At 40.1% G+C, this 19,496-nt stretch overlaps 1 protein-coding gene across 7 annotated transcripts in view; it reads right to left on the reverse strand.

The window, feature by feature from the left end:
- Nucleotides 1-2,067: 2,067 nt before the first annotated feature.
- ARHGEF28 (Rho guanine nucleotide exchange factor 28) overlaps nt 2,068-19,496 on the reverse strand; it is a 127,302-nt gene continuing 109,873 nt past the window's right edge. For all 7 annotated transcript variants that reach the window (XM_066989042.1, XM_066989040.1, XM_066989043.1 and 4 more), the window contains one exon: nt 2,068-3,144. In XM_066989042.1, coding sequence (XP_066845143.1) covers nt 2,984-3,144 — 161 coding nt within the window. In that variant the 3' untranslated portion in view covers nt 2,068-2,983. The remainder of the gene's footprint in view (nt 3,145-19,496) is intronic.

Genomic DNA, 19,496 nt, shown 5'->3' on the forward strand with positions numbered 1-19,496 from the left:
TCATTTGAAATTACACCTGTGTATAGACAAGCTTTGTGAAAAGTCTCTAAAAAATGCAGCTGAGTGTGCTGTTTACCTTAACACTCTTAACAACAGCCAAGTGAAGTGCTCGCTCTATTCTGGCTTCATCTTGTAGATGATGGAATGCATAAGTCTAAGGGACCATAAGCTTGAGCCCTTCATTAATTTTTTTTTCTTTATCATCTTCATAGGTTTGCTGAACAAAGTTTAGTTGAGACTTTCCATAAAAATCTTTCAAAGCTGTTAGATACGGCAGCTCTACTAGCATGCAATGACATTAAGGAGAAAGTGCTGTACAAAGTCTAAGTATAGCAGTGAAGAAACCCTACTTTGTTAAATGATGGAAGAATTCTAATAAAAACAAAAGGAACAAAGAGAAACACCCAGTGCAGTGGAGATTTACAGTGCAGCAACTGCTTCTTTTCATGTCAACACTGAAGTGAATGACTAAATTCAATTTTGAGCTTTCAGAGTCAAGACTCCTTGACAAGCATAGCTAAAAAGAAAACACGCAGGATGAGTTAAAAATAAATATAACAGGCCATGCAAATATACCCACTTCAAAATAATATAATGAAGGTGAGGGAGAGAAGTACTTCTAAATACATTTTTCTAATTAAAGAAAAAAAAAAAAGAGGAGGAATCATTAATACGTGCCTGATAAAGACAAAAACACAACCTGCTAAAATAGCTGTCTTAAAGGGGCTGCATTTAAATTCTGAGTATTAACAAATGCCTGAATAATGGACAGAGTTCAGGGGTGCATAATACATCTTATTACAAAGAGCACCTGCCCAGACCATACTGGCCTATAGTTTAAACATGTTCTACAATTAAAATACCTAAATCTAGAGGCCACCTGTTTCCTGTCTTTGCCTTCCCCAAGTGCCTTAAGTTTTACTGTAAACACAGGTGAGCAAAATAAGATGCTGCCTGATATTAGGGGACTTGAGGAATTTGCCCAACAGTTGAAGTCTTGGCTAGCCACTTTCTGACTCCCAACCCCTCAATTAAAATTGATGAGAGAAGCAGAATCATCTCTTTCTCTCCTATTTGCAAGACATTTAGGTGGGAATTCCCACACCAGGTTGGGACAGCAGCTATCCATCCAGCAGCCTGGATTTGACTGTAACCAGTACCAGATGTTGCGGCAAAGGCATAATAAAAAGCAGAGTAAGGAACTGTGGAGTAAACTTCTTAGTTTTTCCCAGTTTTCCACCAGTTGCTGGGCAATGTGCATATGCTGAGACATAATACACTCGAGGAACTTGGGTGGTTATTCAGAAATTTACCAAAAAGCTGTCCAGATAGCAATCCAGGTTCACTGCTGACCAGTAAAACAGTGAAGGTTTGGTCTGTAGGATCCCTATCAAGAGGCTGTACTCTCATTTTAATTTTAGTCTAATTGTGAAAGGTAAAGCACATCGAACACTCTGAAATTCTAGAAAGTTTTTTTCTTCCTCTTATATGAAGATGGCAAAGAAGTGCTGTCAGGTGAGCAGGAGTCTTGAAGGCTGGAAATAGAAACTGGAAAATACCTCTGCAGGCCCAATCTTTCCACAATGACACAGGAAACCAATTAATACCAGCAGGCAATCAGCACCTACTTATCAAGAACATCAGTCACTCAGTTGTTTGCCCAAGACACCAGCCAGACAGACATCCTGGTAATGCAGTGAGAAGCAACTCATAAAGCACTGCTTTTTTTTTTAATATTCCCAATAGCCTGCCAACCCTGGATGAGAAGCCTCCACAACCTCCACCATCCAAACCTCTGCTCCTTGCAAGAGATTTTGCACAACGCAAAGTTTAGGGTAAAATGGAAACCCTACGATGCTTGGGGCACATCCAGAGTGCTCCTGCTGCACCACTGCAGGATACACCTACTCAGATAGGTACATCCTTGGTTTTGCCAACCGAGGTGCCTGCAGTGCGGTTTTGGTTGCGCTGCACCAATGCAGGAGCTGGGCAAGGAGTTTTTATGTTAATTTTTTCCTTCTGTTTTCAAACTTCTTTGGAGGACCCAGCAATACATCAACACGACAGTTTTGCAGACAGACATAGAGCATTTTATTGATTCAAATAAAGTGTACAAAGATTACTGAAAGACAAAAAAGCACAAAACAGGTCCCAGTTTCTTACTGCCTAACAGCCTGATGATCCTGTGAACCTGAAAGCAGGAAACTAGTTGGCTCCATGTAGAAAAGCAGCAAAGTTTCCAAAGGGATTAAACTAAAAACCTACTGTTTTTCCCCTCTCTTTTCCTTTGTCCAATGAGGCTTCATCTGGTAAATTTTAATGTATAAGGGCACTTACTGACATGAGGTACAGTTCCAGTACAATAGCAAACTGACTTACAGCATCTCTACTCAGAACCTGGCAACAGTACCAAAATGCTGATAAGGTCTGGGACATGAACAAACATTTATAGCAATTACATTGAGACCACAAAAATCACCCTCCTCTGAGCAGCTTCTGAGCCAAGGGATAAGGAAAATGACCCAATAGTTAATGTACATAGCACATTTCAGGAAAGATTACAGCTATTATTATTACACTGCTCTCTTCTCATGTAATATCACAATTATTAGAAGGTTGCTGATTCATACCCTGAAATCACAAATAGCTGGCTCATCTCTCTTAGTTTGCTCTTTTAAAAAAAGGACTCATGAGAAAAGCAACAGTTGCATTCACAGCTCTTGATGGTGTCTTTGCAGTTCCAAAATGTTACGTCTCCCCTGCTACCCACTTCTTGCAAAACACTTGAAATAGAATCATAAATTATTTTTTTTTAAAAGCTTCAAAATAACTTAATTGTTGTATACATCATTGGGAAAATCTTGCCTGGAGTATTAAATACTATCCTTAAAGCCACTTGGTCATACAGAGAGCAACTACAGACATTTAGAAAAGCAAACACAATTATATTTCTAAAGTGCTACGGAGATTAGAAAATGAGCCGTCAGAGGTAAACAATATTCTCTTCTCCTCTGTCTCCACTCTTCATGTCCTGCAGGCTCTCACGCTGGTGGTTCAGTAGCAGTGCTTCAACCTGTGGTGTCTGGATGGATCCATGGCTCGGACCGCTTGTTTGGGGACCCTGGGTTTGTGAGGCATTTAAATCTGTAACACACAAAAGAAGGACATGTGACAATGCATCTTATTCCATGCCCGTGCAATCATTAAGAGCAAATTTTGACTTTTAATTAGCGGCGTGCTGAAGTACCATCTTCTATCTTGTGTCTGTCTAGAAAATAAAACATTTCTGTACTATTGAACTATACAAAAGCCTGGTGAGAGGTAGGTTGCCAAAATTTACAGAAATCTGTTCAAGTCTTTCCATTGTCATCCGAGGATCTTGATCAGTGTCACTATTTTACAATAAAATAGATTTTTACCCTTACTTTGCCAACCAGACACACACTAATGGACAGGCATAAATGCTGTCAGAGTTGTGCTGGAGGGAAATGTACAGTACATAATTGGTACCTTTATTAGCAAGATAATCCAATTGTAAAATTAATACAGTTTCCATCATTACACAGAATTTTATTTGCAATTCTTCTTTTCATGTATGCAAAAGAATCAAGTGAGAAAAGCCCAGGTAAAAGTCTACTGGACTTGCACTTGCAGTATGTAATAGCTTTATAACCAGTCAGCTTTTTCTGCCAGTTTTATCTGTGTTTCTTTGGGCAAAACACCTACTCTGTTCTTGTCTCAGTCTTTTAGCTGTGGAGATAGTACTTGTAACCAAATGCTACAAAATTACTTCACAAAGACTTTTCATTTGTTATCTTCCCAATTTTCTCCTGCAAATACAGTGAACCAGGTACTTTTATTTTTTTATTTTTTTCCCCAGCAGAGCTTTGAAGGCTGCTGCAATGATTTATGGGTTATTCCAATAAATAAATAAATTTTTAAAAAGGTTGGATTTTCTTTCCCAGTCAGATGTCTGTACCATTTCAGGACATCAGGAACTACACCACTGTAGTTTGCTCTTCTACATCTTCATTCCTACAAATCAGCATTTGCCATAGAAACAAGATGCATGAGAAGGGAGCATGTATCATCATACTTACGTATGAGAAAAGTCTGCAATGGCCGTGCTGCAATATTTGGTCCATTCTTTTTACTGCAATCTCAGCCCAACCTGCCCCTACTACTAAAACAGGGTTAACACCTCTTTCATACCTCTGGGAAAACAACTCTACAAGAAGCAGCAGAGCTTGGGACCCCTGCCACAGTCACCACGGTTAACACCAGAAGCAAGCAAACCCAGCTCTGGGGGGCCTTTGGGCTTTCTGTCATTCATTCATGCCATTTTGTGCCTGCCCCGGTCTCTACCCCTTCTCACACGTGTGCAATAAAAATCAGTTATAAAGGAGATACTTGTTTTTTTTTACACACTGTGTCACTCTAAATGGTGGCAATTTACAATGTCACCTGCCCACAGCTGGCACTCCTGTGATGCACACAGCTCTCACCAGTCTTGTTCACTGAGTTTACAGAAAAACAAGTTTCCTGGCACCCTGCAAAGCCCAGGCTCTCCAGCATTTAGAGTGGTGGGAGAAGATTACAGGACAGGCATGTGGGAACATGTCATATCACAGCCTGCCTTCAGCATGTTCTCTGCTTTGATATTTACCCAGCTAAGGGGAGCAAACAGGCTTTGGTGCTTCATGCCTGGTGTAAGCTGCAGGCACACCGTACCATCTGCTGAGATTTCAGGGTGGGTGCCGGGGCAAGGTATTTACGTACAAGCAGTGCTTGGTCATACTGGGGTTGTAGTAAAATGAAGTCCAAGTTCCCTTTCTTTTACTCTTTTACACTGGATTTAAAGGATCAAGTTTTGGCCTCAATGAAAATCCAGAACAAGTCTTGACTCTGGATTTGCAATATCTAACACAGAAGGATTGGACTCCCTTACTTGAACAGTCCTGTTCTGTTAGTTGATATTTGCATTTATTTCTTTGTAATAGCCGTATTAGAAAAAGATTATGATTTGCAGGCTCAGATTCAAGAAACCAGAAATATCCTACATCTGCTTGTCTTTATGCAAGCTGGATAGTTTGCTTCTATTTATTCAGTAAAAAGAGTCTTCAGCCTCTGAACACTTATATTTCTGGGTAATTTTGCCCACATTAATATTCCTTTTAAGTCCTGCAAGTCCATTCATCTTGACAAAGTTATGTGCATAAGAATATCATGCAGTAAGCACTTATTTGAAAGATCTGTTTCCAAAGTTTATGAAGTACATAATTGGAGAAGCCTAATTACAAATTTGAAGAAACCTAGAAAAGAAAGAGAAACACCTTACACAGTTATTTTCTACCATCAAAACTAAACAGTAATTGCTTCACCAATTAAAATAGTAGCTGTTTCCAAACCATTTCTCATTAACTGGTACAACACTAAGCAACAGAGCTATGCAGTGAAAACTGACAGCATTCTGGAAAAACAAATCAAACGCTGTCACTGTTGAAATAAGTGATTTACTGCTAGTTTAGCTGGTTTTTTTTCTATTCTCTTTATTTATTCTTTAATCCTTTGCACCCTGAGAACCTGAGCAGCAGGATACCATCCAAGAGGCACCAGCCCTGCCACCACTGGGGGTGACAGCAGTTTCAGAGAGTAGGAAGGACCTGCTCAACCCGGCAGATGAGGGAAGGGGCTGTGTTTTGTGTGGCGCACAGCACAGGCTCTCAAAAAGCAGTGTGTCCCTGGGCTGAGGTCCCCAGCCTGCCAGGTGCCCTGCTGGAGGCTGCCCGAATGGAGACCAGCCAGCCTCGCAGGAGGCAGAGCAACGTGACGGGGGACCAGCTGCTCAGGGACGGGCGGGAAGAGCGGCTGGAGTCAGTAATAAGCCTCAGAAGGAGGAAAAGGGGAAAGGGAAAGGGGATCTGCTGTAGGGCGACCCACGTGCCAGCCAGCATGGGCTCTTGTCATGCAGAGCAGCAACAGCACCCAAAAAGGCTTCCCTAGCTCCCCTGCAGCATGGGGCGGATGAGCTGCCCTTGGCCCCAGGCAGACAGCTCTTTAAAAATGCTCCTCCAAAAGAAGGAAGAACCAGGCTTGAAAGCACCACCTGCTGGCTAGTGAAGAGTCTCAAGGACTAAGGATGCCCAAAATAAAATATTTAAAAAAAAAAATAATCATGAAAACAAGCCATTTGTCCTCAGAGTCCATGCGAAGAGCAAGGCAGAGGACAGCAGGCAAAGGGAGCTGCTGCTGGAAAGGGGCTGCCCAGAAACTCTCCAGCACTGTGCAGGCAGCCAGGCTAGCAGAGGCAGCACAGGGTCACCCATGAACATTGCAACAGCTCCAGTCCCGAGCTCCTCTCTGCAGCGCTGTGACAGACAGTCAGGGCTCGGAAAGGATTTAAAGCTAGGTCAATAAAGACCATCTGCCTTTTTAAGAGCCTCCTCCACCGCGATCTTAATTCCCCTGCCAACATTAGACACAAAACGAGCTTTGCAGTTTTCCCTTTCTTACATTTAGCATTTATTTGCTCCTTTATTCCGTGGTGCCGTGGGGGTGATGCTAGGGCTGGCTGTGCTCAGCTCAACAGTGCGCCCACCAGACCAGTGCCCACATCACCAAAAGCAATGCTGCCTGCACCCCTCCTGCCCGGCCAGGCAAAAATAAACACCAGAAAAATCTGCTCATTCACTCTAGGGCTGGCCAAACTCCCCAGCAAAGCAGGATGTGCTTCAGTGAAGCTAGAGGCTCGGTATTAAATGATTGGTAGTAGCACTTCAACAATAAGCATCACTCACATCCAGCTTTTTCTCTCTTTTTTTTTTTTTCCCCTCAGTCAAGGTAATTTTATTTAAATAATAATAATAATAATAATAAAAAACATATTCCCTGCTCCCTCTCACCCCCAATTTTCTCAAAAGTAGTTGGAGGCTGTTTCAGTAGGATTCTGGAAGAAATTACAAATTGCCTCATGAACATTCCATACTGCCAAACCGAATGTTAAAAACGAATCCCCCCACTCCTTGTTTTCCATGAGCATAGATACAGTGCAATGAGGCTAGCTATCAGGCAAAGGTAGACAAACATTTTAAGCCCCCACAATACATTTCTAGGCAACCTAAGTATATCAGTAAGAGCCATACTGTACGCTTGCAGCCAGTGTGACCAGCTTACATGGGATTTTCTAGGTGGACCTCAGTTCTACCCTCGGGGTCTGGTCCCAAATTCAGAGAACTGACAGTTCCTGCCTAAAAGCATGCTAATCTTGTATGGGAAATGAAAAAAGTGGCATTACGCATCCTAACTACCTTATCCTACCCTTCCTGTAACACCAAGAGACAGGATTAGCAGCATAGAATAAACCACTCAGAAGGTGAAAGACAAAGCAAAGGAATTTGCAAAATCTGAGATCAATACATACCAAAACAAACATAGCCCGTTATCCTGGGCTGGGGGCTGGTGGTGGTACAAAAGCCAAGTAAACAATATTAGTCACATTGATTCTCACCTTCTTACTGTTGTCATAGGGTGTAATCATTTCCACATCAAATAAATGCCACAGATTTTCTCCTTCACCTCTCTTTCCCCGGAGAATAAGACCTCTGCAGGTAACCCTGAAGTGCCCACAGTGATGGTTACGGAAAGAATGGGAAGATCGCTCGGCGCTTAACCAGGCCTTAGGAAATAATCCAGACAACAAAACCCTCTCAAGTGTCTATGTTTCTAATAGCCCTTTCTCCTCCAGCTCTGATCCCAATTTTATCGTAGGATAATTTAAGTTGGAAAGGATCTGAAAAGGTCTCTGGTTCAACCTCCTGCCCAAAGCTGGGTCATATCTAAGGTCAGGCCAGGCTGGGTACTCAGGGCTTTTCAAAAAAAAAGAGGAAAAAAAAAGTAGAAAAGAGAAAAGAAAGGAAAGAAAGAAAGGAAAGAAAGAAAGAAAGGAAAGAAAGAAAGAAAGAAAGGAAAGAAAGAAAGGAAAGAAAGAAAGGAAAGAAAGAAAGGAAAGAAAGAAAGGAAAGAAAGAAAGGAAAGAAAGAAAGGAAAGAAAGAAAGGAAAGAAAGAAAGGAAAGAAAGAAAGGAAAGAAAGAAAGGAAAGAAAGAAAGGAAAGAAAGAAAGAAAGGAAAGAAAGAAAGAAAGAAAGAAAGAAAGAAAGAAAGAAAGGAAAGAAAGAAAGGAAAGAAAGAAAGGAAAGAAAGAAAGGAAAGAAAGAAAGGAAAGAAAGAAAGGAAAGAAAGAAAGGAAAGAAAGAAAGGAAAGAAAGAAAGGAAAGAAAGAAAGAAAGAAAGGAAGGAAAGAAAGGAAGGAAAGAAAGGAAGAAAGGAAGAAGAGGAAGGAAGGAAGAAAAAGAAAGATAAAGAAAAGAAAGAAAAAGAAAGAAAGAAAGAAAAAGAAAGAAAGAGAAAGAAAGAAAGAAAGAAAGAAAGAAAGAAAGAAAGAAAGAAAGAAAGAAAGAAAGAAAGAAAGAAAGAAAGAAAGAAAAGAGTGAAAAAATGAAAGAAAAAAACAAGGGAAAAGAATGAAAAAAGAAAAAGAGGAAAGAGGAAACATTACATGGGCTGCATAAACAGCACATACACACTCAATGACTTTGCTGTGACTTTCAGAGATCTGTGTCACGTCTTGGCCATCTTTGTGGCCAAAGAAAGAGAGATTTGCTCCACCTCCAGCAATGAACATGTTAAAAGATTCTCAAAGCCATTTTTTCCCGAGGGGGTGGGGTGTAGATAGAATTAGTTTTTGGTTTGACCATTTATTTCTAACAACTAGTACCAGTTTTTATACCAAGTTCATCTGGACTGACAGCTGACACATCAACTTCAGGCCAGAGCTATATGAAATGGCAGAGTTGCTGTATTTAATCCCCTCGGTGGCACTCATGCATAATGCAAAGCATGGGCAGACACCTAAAAAACAGTGCTAAGTCTACCAGGTCTGGGATATTCAAAAGAATCCAAGGGAGACAGGCTCTCAATTGCCATCACAATTCAATAGCAAATGGCAGCCTAACTCCCTTAAATTCCACTGAAAGTCCCCACCAGCAATCCTAGGGCAGCTGTTTGTCTCTAAGGATGTTCCCAGTGATTTTGTGCAGATTCTTTTGCAAGAGCTAATTTTCCAGGGAGCTCTGGGCATCTCAGCTTTGTTCCCTTTCCTCCCGGCAAAAGGCACTGTGATCAGTTTTGATTGCATTTTTAGTTGATAGAGACTATTGTGATGGATATTGCATTGATAGACTTGCGATGAATCTCCCATTTTTGGGAGTTCAGTTATTTGTGAGCCTGCTAGTTGGTAGGAGGAATTGAACAACATGTGCCAACATCAGGTGTGCTGGGGCAGCACAGCCCTTTGCCCATGGAGGGAATAACCAGGACACCGGGTCTCAGCAAAATGCTGGGAAAACATTTTGACCTTGAAGCTAACCATGGAAAGTGGAGCCTCAATTCACTAAGACAGGAATGCAATCTGAGAATGTTAATGCTGCTATTTACTTGTAACCAGCCCAACCAGAGGAAAAAGAGGCAGCTGCATTTCTCAGGCAAATAAGTACTTTCACGAATAAGAGGTCATTTCACAAAAAGCAGGTGATCAATTAGGTCATAACAGAACCTAGGTTAATTAAACCCATAAGATTTTGGTGACTTTTTTGTTGTTGTTATTGTTAGGAGACACAGAACAGAAAGAATCTAAAGCTTGTGATGATGGTCTGACACCTACCCCCATTCTTCACGTCTGTTCTTTGGATTTTTGATCATGGTAAAATTGCTCAAAACATCTTTATTCTACATCTTTCTGCTCTTTGTTTAGCTCTTGGGTTCGATAAAACAATGTGAGTCACTTTTTTGGGTTTGCCTCATAATTCTTTAGAGAAGTTTGGTCTCGACAATTTTGACCGAACTGTTGGCCAGGAAGAAATCCACATTATTCCACTGAAAATGCTTTTTCATAAAGCTTCATAATGGTTCCAACTCAGTTATTTGATACCTATGTTATCAGATTTTGAAGTCATATGACGATGCAGCCCTCTTCTTTTATTAAAGCTCAGCAAACACTATTTCTAACATGGGTGATATCAAAGAAAAAATTGAAAAAACATCTCAAGCTCAGACACTGTCAGTGATACCTCTCTAACAACAAATTCACAGCATGCCCTAGCCTAGGTCAAAATAATTTAAAATTTTAACCTACTTACATGGCTACAGTATCATTTGTGTTAACTTTAAAGCACACAGCTTCTGAACTATTTTTGGCATGCTGTTTTTTAATGTATATCAATGAGGGACTTAAAAATAGGTCTGACTAGAAATCATAACTTGTCTGTGTTTTAAATACCCACAGTCTCACCTTGGCAGGGCATGTTGCCTGCCAGCTCTCTGCTTCTGCTTAATATTAATTTATTTAGGTATGAATTCCCTATTAAGCTTTCTTTGTGCTAAGCTTTGAAGCTTTAGATGGTCAATTACAGACATACACATGGTCCAACAGGTATTCTGCTAACAATGAACACATGTTTTATTGACCTACTTCTTTTCCAGCTCATTAAACACAGCTGCACTCAAATGATCAAGAGAAAATAACCGTAAAACGCCAAGAACACCCTTCCTGCAGAGGATCACAAAGAACGGTAGTACCAGCTGCCTTTGCAGAGCCACCACTCCACGTGGCCCTCAGCACCTCTCCAGAGGCAGACCCATCCACCCAACTGATCATAAAAGCGAGCAGCAACAGGTAAACAGTTGGAGCTTCCTCCTTTAGGAGCCTCCTCCTTCAGGAGCCTAATGCAAGTATCCAAGGCAAGCTGCAGCAATTTCCCCCCATCCCATGATCTGCAGAAGACACCCGACCAGCAGACTGAAGCTACAACAAACTGCAGCCAGTGGTGAAAGGTCCAGCCTGAGTGCTTGCTGGAGAAATGGAAAGTTCAATTTCCTGAGATTTAACAGCTGATGAAACCAGCTCACCTCTCTGCTGCTGGTAAGCAGAACCCCATGCCTTCCTTGCCAGCATCCCCACTTTGCACCCTAAGAATAAAACATTGTCATGAAGCTTGCTTTCCTTCCCTCCCAAAGAAACAGCATTAACCCTGAAAAAACAGCGTCTCTGGCACAAATTTACTCCCTTTGAAACAAAACGGGACATTTACACATCAAAACTATTCTCTAGAGCTGTCTGTTACCACAGGTAGGCATTACTGTGCTGATTAACCTCACCTTGTATTTTATGGTGTTGTGTTTTGTTTTGTTTTAAACTACAAGTTTGCTTTGAAATAAACATTAAATCAAAGTCCCTAGAAAACAATCAGTTTTGTCCCCAGCTTTTGGCCACTCTCTCAGGTGCAACACAAAGGAGTAAGATCTGGAACTTAGTAAATATTTTCCTGAAGAAACAGGAGGGCACAAATGAAGGGCCATGTCATTTATAAAACACTCTCAAGCCACCTCCTAAGCACCTTGGCTTTATACAGAGGTTTCCCAACAATAGACCAGCTCCATCATTTTTCACTCTTAAAAGCTGACAGGATCAAAACTGAGTAAGTGGTACAAGAATACTAAGCCAATATATGGAGTTGCTGCATAAGCAAAAATAAGGCAAAGCACCCGTTTCAAATCAATTGCATGGTAATTTTAACCTTTAACAGAAGCTCCTCTTTATTGATTAATACAGGAAAAAATATGGTCATTGCTATGAGTAAGTATCTGAAAAAAACCTCTTATCTGATGGTCACAGAGGTAATTGCTCTCCACTGAACTCAAAAGACAGGGAAATATTCACTAATTTTTGACTGCAGATTGAGTCAACCACTTTTATCTGTTTTAAATCTGGTTGTTAGGAAGTGTAGACTGTGACGTTTATTTCTTGCAGTCAATTAAAAAACAGCAAGAATTGAACAGCTAAACATTCCACAAGTTTTGCTTTGTAAGCACAGAAAGTTTCAGGGTGTGATCAAATATTTTGAAATAGTTGCCCTTTTTAATTGTTTGCTAACCACTCTGTGGACATCTAACTGCTGTGAAAACAGTTGGCATATAAGCTATAGGGAAGACCATACATCAAAGCCAGAAAAAAAAAAAAAAAAGCACAACTATCAAAAAACCCATGTGCCTTCATCCCTTCAGCCAAGTGCTTTTCTCAAATAAACTGAAAGTACTTGGGTCCACTTTTCTTTTTTCTGCTCCCACTTATCACTGTTACGGGCAACTCTGGCCTTATAAGCCTGAATTCATTACCACCTCCTTCCACTTTGCCTTTGCCACAGGTTTTCCTCATCTCTAGTCCCACAGAACCACCTCTGTAGACCCAGATCTGCTTTAGTGTAGCTCCCTTCAGTGCGTTCCCATCCACTCACTTCATGCTTCAGCTCTGCCCTGGTCCCATCCCACTGCTACAGAGACCAGGCCGTTTCCCCACAGCAGGAAAAAGTGATGCTGTATTTTAAAATACCTTCCTCCATTCATTTTGGGAGGCAGGTTAAAACTGCCCATCTTTAATGCAGAAGCCTTTCTCAGGACTTTCTCCCCCTTCCAATCCCACTGCTGTGTTATAATGGCAAGTTTCTTTGCACAGGAGATATCTTCTCTGCAGTTATTGCTGTCAGCAACAACTATCCTGCCATTCTCAATTAAAAAAAAAAATGCTTTTCATCCTTGCCAAATCTACAAGATGCCTTGTCTGTCATGTATTCTTTAACACAGAATATATTCAATGACTTTTCAAAGTGCATGGGTTTCTTTGATTTTTTTGTATGGTAGACCCTAAGCAAATATATCCAAATCACATTGATTTTTGTGGCATTTATGTTCCAGCTCTAAAGAACACTTCAAGAGAATACTCAAGGAATCTCAGCAGGTTACCACTGCAGATCTTCTTATTTGATTAAACTAAAAAAAAACTTCCATTCCAGCACCAAGGCTCCTCCTTTCTACTGCCCCACCAAAAATTTACACCTATTGGAAAATTTTCTGTAGCATCTGGGGAGGCAGAACAAGATACTCCATGAAATCTCCCCTAGCAATTTGGCTAGTGCCAATATAATTTATGTGGAAGGCAACTAGATGCTCTTATAATTAGTGCCAATAAAAGACAGACAGACAGACAATCTTCCCCAGTTTCTCAATAAATATTTAACAGCAGATGCTGCTAAGGTGGTTTCATATTACTGAGACTTCATTACTTTTACACAACATGCTACAGGCCATTTCCTGGAATATGTAAAGTATTATACTAAATAATTAAAATGAGATTGTCCTTTTCAAAATAAGCCAGACAGATACACTTGGTGATTCAGCTACATGATTTTCTTGGGTGTGTTTGCATACTCAGTATCTTGCAAAATTTGATCATCTATAAACAGCTTCTCCCAGCCACTAGGATGGATTATTTATTCATACTTGTTAATCTATTTCAGGTTGTAACTGCAATAATAAACCATATAAAAAACATTTTTAATGTACTAATGCAGGGCACCCAACCAAGTCTCCACCCACAGCTCACATTACCTACGGAAAACACGGACCTCCCAAGGATTCTTCCTGACCTCAAACAATTAACAATCGTTTTGTGCCTGCTTCTCCTCAGAGATCACCTCTTTCCCTTTGGACTTACAGCTGAAGTCACAGCTCTGCACAACTCTGAGCTGGAGCTGCCTGACCAGAAACCAGAAGGAGCAGTCCTTTGGCAAATGACTCCCCGTGTCTTCTGCTTCAAAACTTGCTTCTCTTCCCCCTACAGTTCTCTGTAACCCAAATCCATTGAAACAACCTTGCTTAAGTAAAGAATAAATCTGCGTATAAAAGATGACAGTCCACACAATTCTGAACTCACTAATGCCAGTAATTCCACTGAATTCAAAAAACACTGCACTGAAATTGCTGGAATCATAAATACAAGCAAGGTGAGAAAGATTTGGCCATCATTCTGTTGCTTATGAAGTCTGCAGGCAAGACACCTCTCAGTGCAATGTACACATTTACACCAATTCCAGCAGTACCCCAAAAGAGAGGATGGACAACCTTTACATTCCATTCATCATTTTGAAGACATGGCAATATTTTAAACTTCCCTCCTAATGAATGAGCTCTCAGTGGGAAGATATTAGAAATAATAAAATCAGACAGGCATTGCACAGGAAATTCTGTACTTACATTAGCGTGCAAAAAAAAAAACAGTACATCATTAACTGCCTTAATTAAAAGGTTATGCAATACCACTGCATCTACTGTGGTTACGTTTAGAAATAAGAAGTATTTTGAGAAGAGAAAATTAGTAACAGAAGAACAAAACCCTAATGTTGCAGAGCTGAAAAGCAAGTGTTACTTGAAATATACTAATTGCGGATGACATATAACGACGTATTTTTTGCTTTGGTATCACACTGCCATGTGATTTAATCCCTTTTGCCATCTGCTTTAAACAAATGGCAGTGTTATTCCCAAGAGGAAAAAATACTTCCCCTGTGATTCACTTCCACCAAGTATCCCACAGACACTGATGTCTTATGGCAGAGCACAAAACTCAGTGTTCTGTGATATGAAGAGGACACAAAATTGCTGCTATCAGTTACAGCAAATTGTTCTATTAAATCAATGTAATTTTGAACCCAGTAGCTATGGGTGCTGATATTCAGTTACATATTCTTATATCTTCCCGTTTCAATTTATTCTCATAACAACTTATGATGGGCACTGAACAGGCTGTCTACTTACCTATGCAGCCACCCATGTTAAGAGCAGAAGGAATAAGCAGGATACAAAGGGCACTATTAAATTTAGAATTAAATGGATGTTCCTAGTTTGACACCTACTCAATCAAAAGAGACAGCAAATTTAAAGTAGCTCAACATATCACATCTGCACAGGAGGCTCCCTGACAATCCTGGAGCTCCACAGTCAAGGTATCCTCTGCTTTTAAGAGATTTCCATCCTTTCCACTTCTCAAGTAAAAGAATGGAAAGAATTCACATTCCATGCAAAGCAAACAATTAAAAAAAATCACTGTTAGAAATGTTGTGAAACACAACAGAAAAATAAAACTCAAAATAGGCAGAAAAGCATCCTTCCATACCATTCTGCAGGTGATACGGGACTGGTTTGCTGTTGGCTACAAAGGATGATGTTTAAACTGGGGACCAGTAAAACGTGTACTGTGCAAGGTACAATTACAGTTCAGTTCAGAGGATGAGTGGGTCAAATGTACTCAAAAGGAGCTCATAAAGCAATATCATTAAAGAAATTAACTGACAACGGTCACATATGCAGAACTGTGATGACCTTTTTTGTAAGAGTTAGTCATTATTTAACAAGTTCCCACTGATGAAAGCCATCTTATTCAACAAAGTCCTGAATATCCCATTAACCACCCCTAGTGCTGGCAGCAGTATCTGCCCTGAGTTACCAAGCTCCAGCCCTTGCCAAAATCCTGTGCTGACTTGGAACCACAGGGAAACAGCATATATGTTTTCAGATGACTTTTCGCACTGTAGTACAAAGCATATTTCATGTGATTTTTATCACATTTGCATCAGTTTTACATTGTATAACTGTACTGACATCAACAGATTTGTCTTACGCAATGAGTAAAGAGCCAGGCCCATGCAGCACCATTCTCATCTTCCCTGATGTAAACATATGCAGATACTTCTATACAATGCCATTAGGCCATAAACAACGTTAAGGTAGCCAAAAACCAATGTGTAATTCTAAACCTCATAGCAGATATTATCAATGGGAAACTAAAACAAATTAATCTCATTCACAGTTTTAAGAACAGGCCCAACAGAGCAGTCACCTCTAGCGCAACCTGCCTTTAGGAACAGGAAAGGAATTTCTTATGAAGGATAAAGAAAACAAATGAAGTTACAGGACACTAAACATTGTTTCTGTGATTGGTTTGTGGTTTTGCTTTTTCTATAGTGAATTAAATATTTTACAACTCTAGAAACCACTTTCTTTGATGAAAACCACTGTAAATGGATTGTGTTTTGCCAAAATCAAACTATCTCATTTGCTTATATGCATATATGTACAAATTACTGTCTCTCAAAAATTAAAAATGTGTTATTCAAATTGAGCCCTATTTTCTTCTCCCTGTTTTTGTATTTGGCTGTTTATGGAGATCATAGCGTTTTCTATGTTCCCCATAAAGATTTAAACTGCATTTTTCACTATACCGTGTATAAAGATCCTTCATGTTAACACTGCAAATGTTTGGGGAAAAACTTCCATAGTCAAGTTTCAGTGCAGTTTTCCAGACCTTTCACTTTTCAACTCTATTCTTGTAGGTACAACTTATGAATAATAAATAAATAAATAAATAAATAAATAAAAGGTGAAAAAATAAAAGGCAGTACTAGGTACTGCAGTGTTGTTCACTTCAAAGCTTTAAAGAATTAAAATTGCATTGATTTCTGAAATCAAAGAGGTGAATCCATAGGTAGACCCTTAGGCATCGCTCCAGGTAGTCAACCCGACATGTCAATTAAATGCAAGATGTAATTTATTCAATTCTCAGTCTAGTCTGACACAAAACCTATACTTCCCCTGATTCCTAATTAGCCAAAGTACTTGTCTTCTTTCATGCAGATAATTTCATAACCATTAGTGTAAAGCATTAACACATTTTTCTTTCAATCATATTTTCCTCCTGTTGACTGACACACCTTTCATTTTTAGTGAGTGTACTCGTGCCAGTTTCAGCTTTGTGGGAACTTGCCCCAAGGTCTTTAGTAAAGTTCCCTCCCATACACATAAAACAATGATATATAATCATGACGTTAGCAATGTGAAGAGACATATGTCTTACCTTAGAAAATATGAATGGAAAATTATGCACTGGAGGAATGTAGCTACTTCCATTTGGGTATATTTATGAAGCTAAACTGCATAGTATTTAACTTACAGTATAATGCAGCATGACTAACTCCTTGACAACATGTTCAGGTGGTATTTCTCATTAAATTTTTTTTTTTTTTTTGACAGACCAGACTTCTTACAGGATGCCTAATAATTCTATGAAAATTAATCAAAACCAACAAGTTCCTTTAGTGTACTGGGCACACAGACTTACTATACACAAGATCTGGCTATGTACGTAGCTGGTACATGGCTATTCCCAGTAAAGCACACTCAGTATTCTTTTTTTCTTAATTCTTTTTTAACTTATTATTTAGGACTGCTTTTGGAAAGATGATTATGAGACTTTATACAGAGAGCTGGTTGAAAAATACAGAAAAATGTCATGACATTTCATCAGTATAAAAATATGAAAAGTTTCAGCTAACTTTCAAATTCTTTCTAGTCCTTCTTTCATTGTATCCTTGCTGGTTTTCTTTCACAGCAGTCAAAGCTGACTTTATCTTGCAGAGGAGTCAGAAAAAAGAGGCACAAGGCACTTCTTAAACTGCTAAACTCTCTGGGGGAAAAGCACGGCCAGAAAACAACACAAAGGAATCCGCTTTCTAGTTATGAAATGTTCATACTATTTAACTTGATTCCCATTGCTTATGAATGAGTGCTTTACTTAATTTCGATGTGGGGAGACATTTGCTGGGGCTATGGATGCCATCTGTCTTTCAGGGGGATGCTCAGCGTTCTTCTCATTCCCTGCTCCCTGTATGGTGGCTCCTAGCGCATGACAGAAGCAAGCCTGAATCATGCAAACTCATGCACTGCATGATCAGAGCATAAAATACTTGTCACCCTCCAAGTCATCAGTGTGACTATGGAATGTGATGGCACATCCCTCTGGGGGGGGGCTCCCTCCCTGCCTGCCCTACCAGCATGCCGAGAGCTTCACAACACCACCTGCACCAACACGATGCCACAAGGATTTGCTGCACTGCCTTGCCAACAGTGCTTTGTGACTTAATCAAGACATTAGCTGCAGTTTTTACAGACATGGCTTCATCAGAGAGATTTCAGCTAACCTGCTACTCTCCCTTTTGGGCAGGTTTTGTAGCTACTGCTGGTCCCCAGGCTGCTGGGGCTGTACTGGTGCCCTGTTACCACAGCAAGATCAGGATGTCTGCATGAGATGCCGTGACAGCAGCTGAACACCATGCTGGCCTACTGTCAGCCCATTGAAGGTGAAGGGCATCTTTACACAAAGAAGCTCCACCAGCTTATCTTAGAATCAGTGCAATTACACTGGGGCAAGCCAGTTTAATTAAACTAGATGCTCTCATGTGGGCTTAATTTAGAGTATCCTGGTTAGCTTGCATCTGAACATTTGCCAGTGCAAGCTAATCCACTTTTGAAAGGTTTAAACCCACGTATGTGTTCCTTTTCAAATTTGCACTAGCTTAGCTAACCTATTACTAAAATGACAGCTTCAGTCAAACTAGAACAAGTTTCACCAGGCTAATTATTTAGGCATTTTTAGAAATATTAATCTCTTTTGCTAATCAGCTTGGTTTGCTGATTGTGGTGATGAGAATAGTCAGCCATAGCTTTGAATATAAAACGCTTTTTTAGCAATCTGTCTACTTAGGACAATGTTGTTATACTAAGGCTGTATAGCAGATGCCTGATTAACACATTACAATGAGTCCTAAGTAACAGCTTCCTTAACCAAGGACTTTTCAGTTTGAACAACTTTGAGATTTGACCTAAGAATATTAATAAAAAATAATAATAAATTGTACCTGTATATGGTTTAACCTTCTGATCCTACCTAGTTCTGCTGCCCACTGGTCTTGCTGTGACCTGAGCTGCACGCAGCAGGCGTGAGGACTGAAGACATCTTGCACTACCAGCTGAAGAAAGAGGGGGGCTTGTGTGCTGCTGCAGTGCTGACTTGCCATGTGCCACCTAGATCTCATGACTGTGCAAGGAAATCCCTGACAGATCATTTCATGTTACACCAAAAGCACACCATTGTCCCCTATGATTTCTAGATGCTGTGTTTTTACAAGCTGTTTTGCAACTCTCACCATAGCGAGTGAATGAAGACACCACAAAAGATCAAAACTAGCACTGTGCAACAGGAGAAACAAAAAACAGATTGCTTGGAGTTTCTCATTAGCATGGTTTTAAAGTCACTCAGGGATTTTCAATGCAATGCAATGCTCGGATAGGTGCCGTTTTTCCACTCATTTTGGTAGCCACAGTTAGTAACTACCATGCAATCAACCAGTCTTGTGGAGTTCTGGCAAAACACATAAATAAGGAAAGGTAATGTAGTAAAAGTTACTTTTAAATCACATGGCTGCTTATTGATAAAGATTATATTATCCCTTAGAAGTGATGTAATTTTCTTTCTGCAACTACCATGAGCCTTACAAGATATTCTCAGTTCATTCCCAGTAAAGGAAAAAGGAAGGTCTTTGACCAGAGATTACCATTTTAAGATAGTTAATCAAAAGCTGTTCTAACCAGAAATCATTTAGTAGTGCAGCTGTGTCCTAAACCAGCCACTAAACCAGTAAGACTGACTTCAGTTCCCCTGAAAAAAAAGCCAAAAACACATGGGGAAATGATTTGCAGAGACCAACACGCTGAA

This window comes from Anser cygnoides, chromosome Z (assembly GCF_040182565.1).
Source record: "Anser cygnoides isolate HZ-2024a breed goose chromosome Z, Taihu_goose_T2T_genome, whole genome shotgun sequence".
Classification (NCBI taxonomy): domain Eukaryota; kingdom Metazoa; phylum Chordata; class Aves; order Anseriformes; family Anatidae; genus Anser; species Anser cygnoides.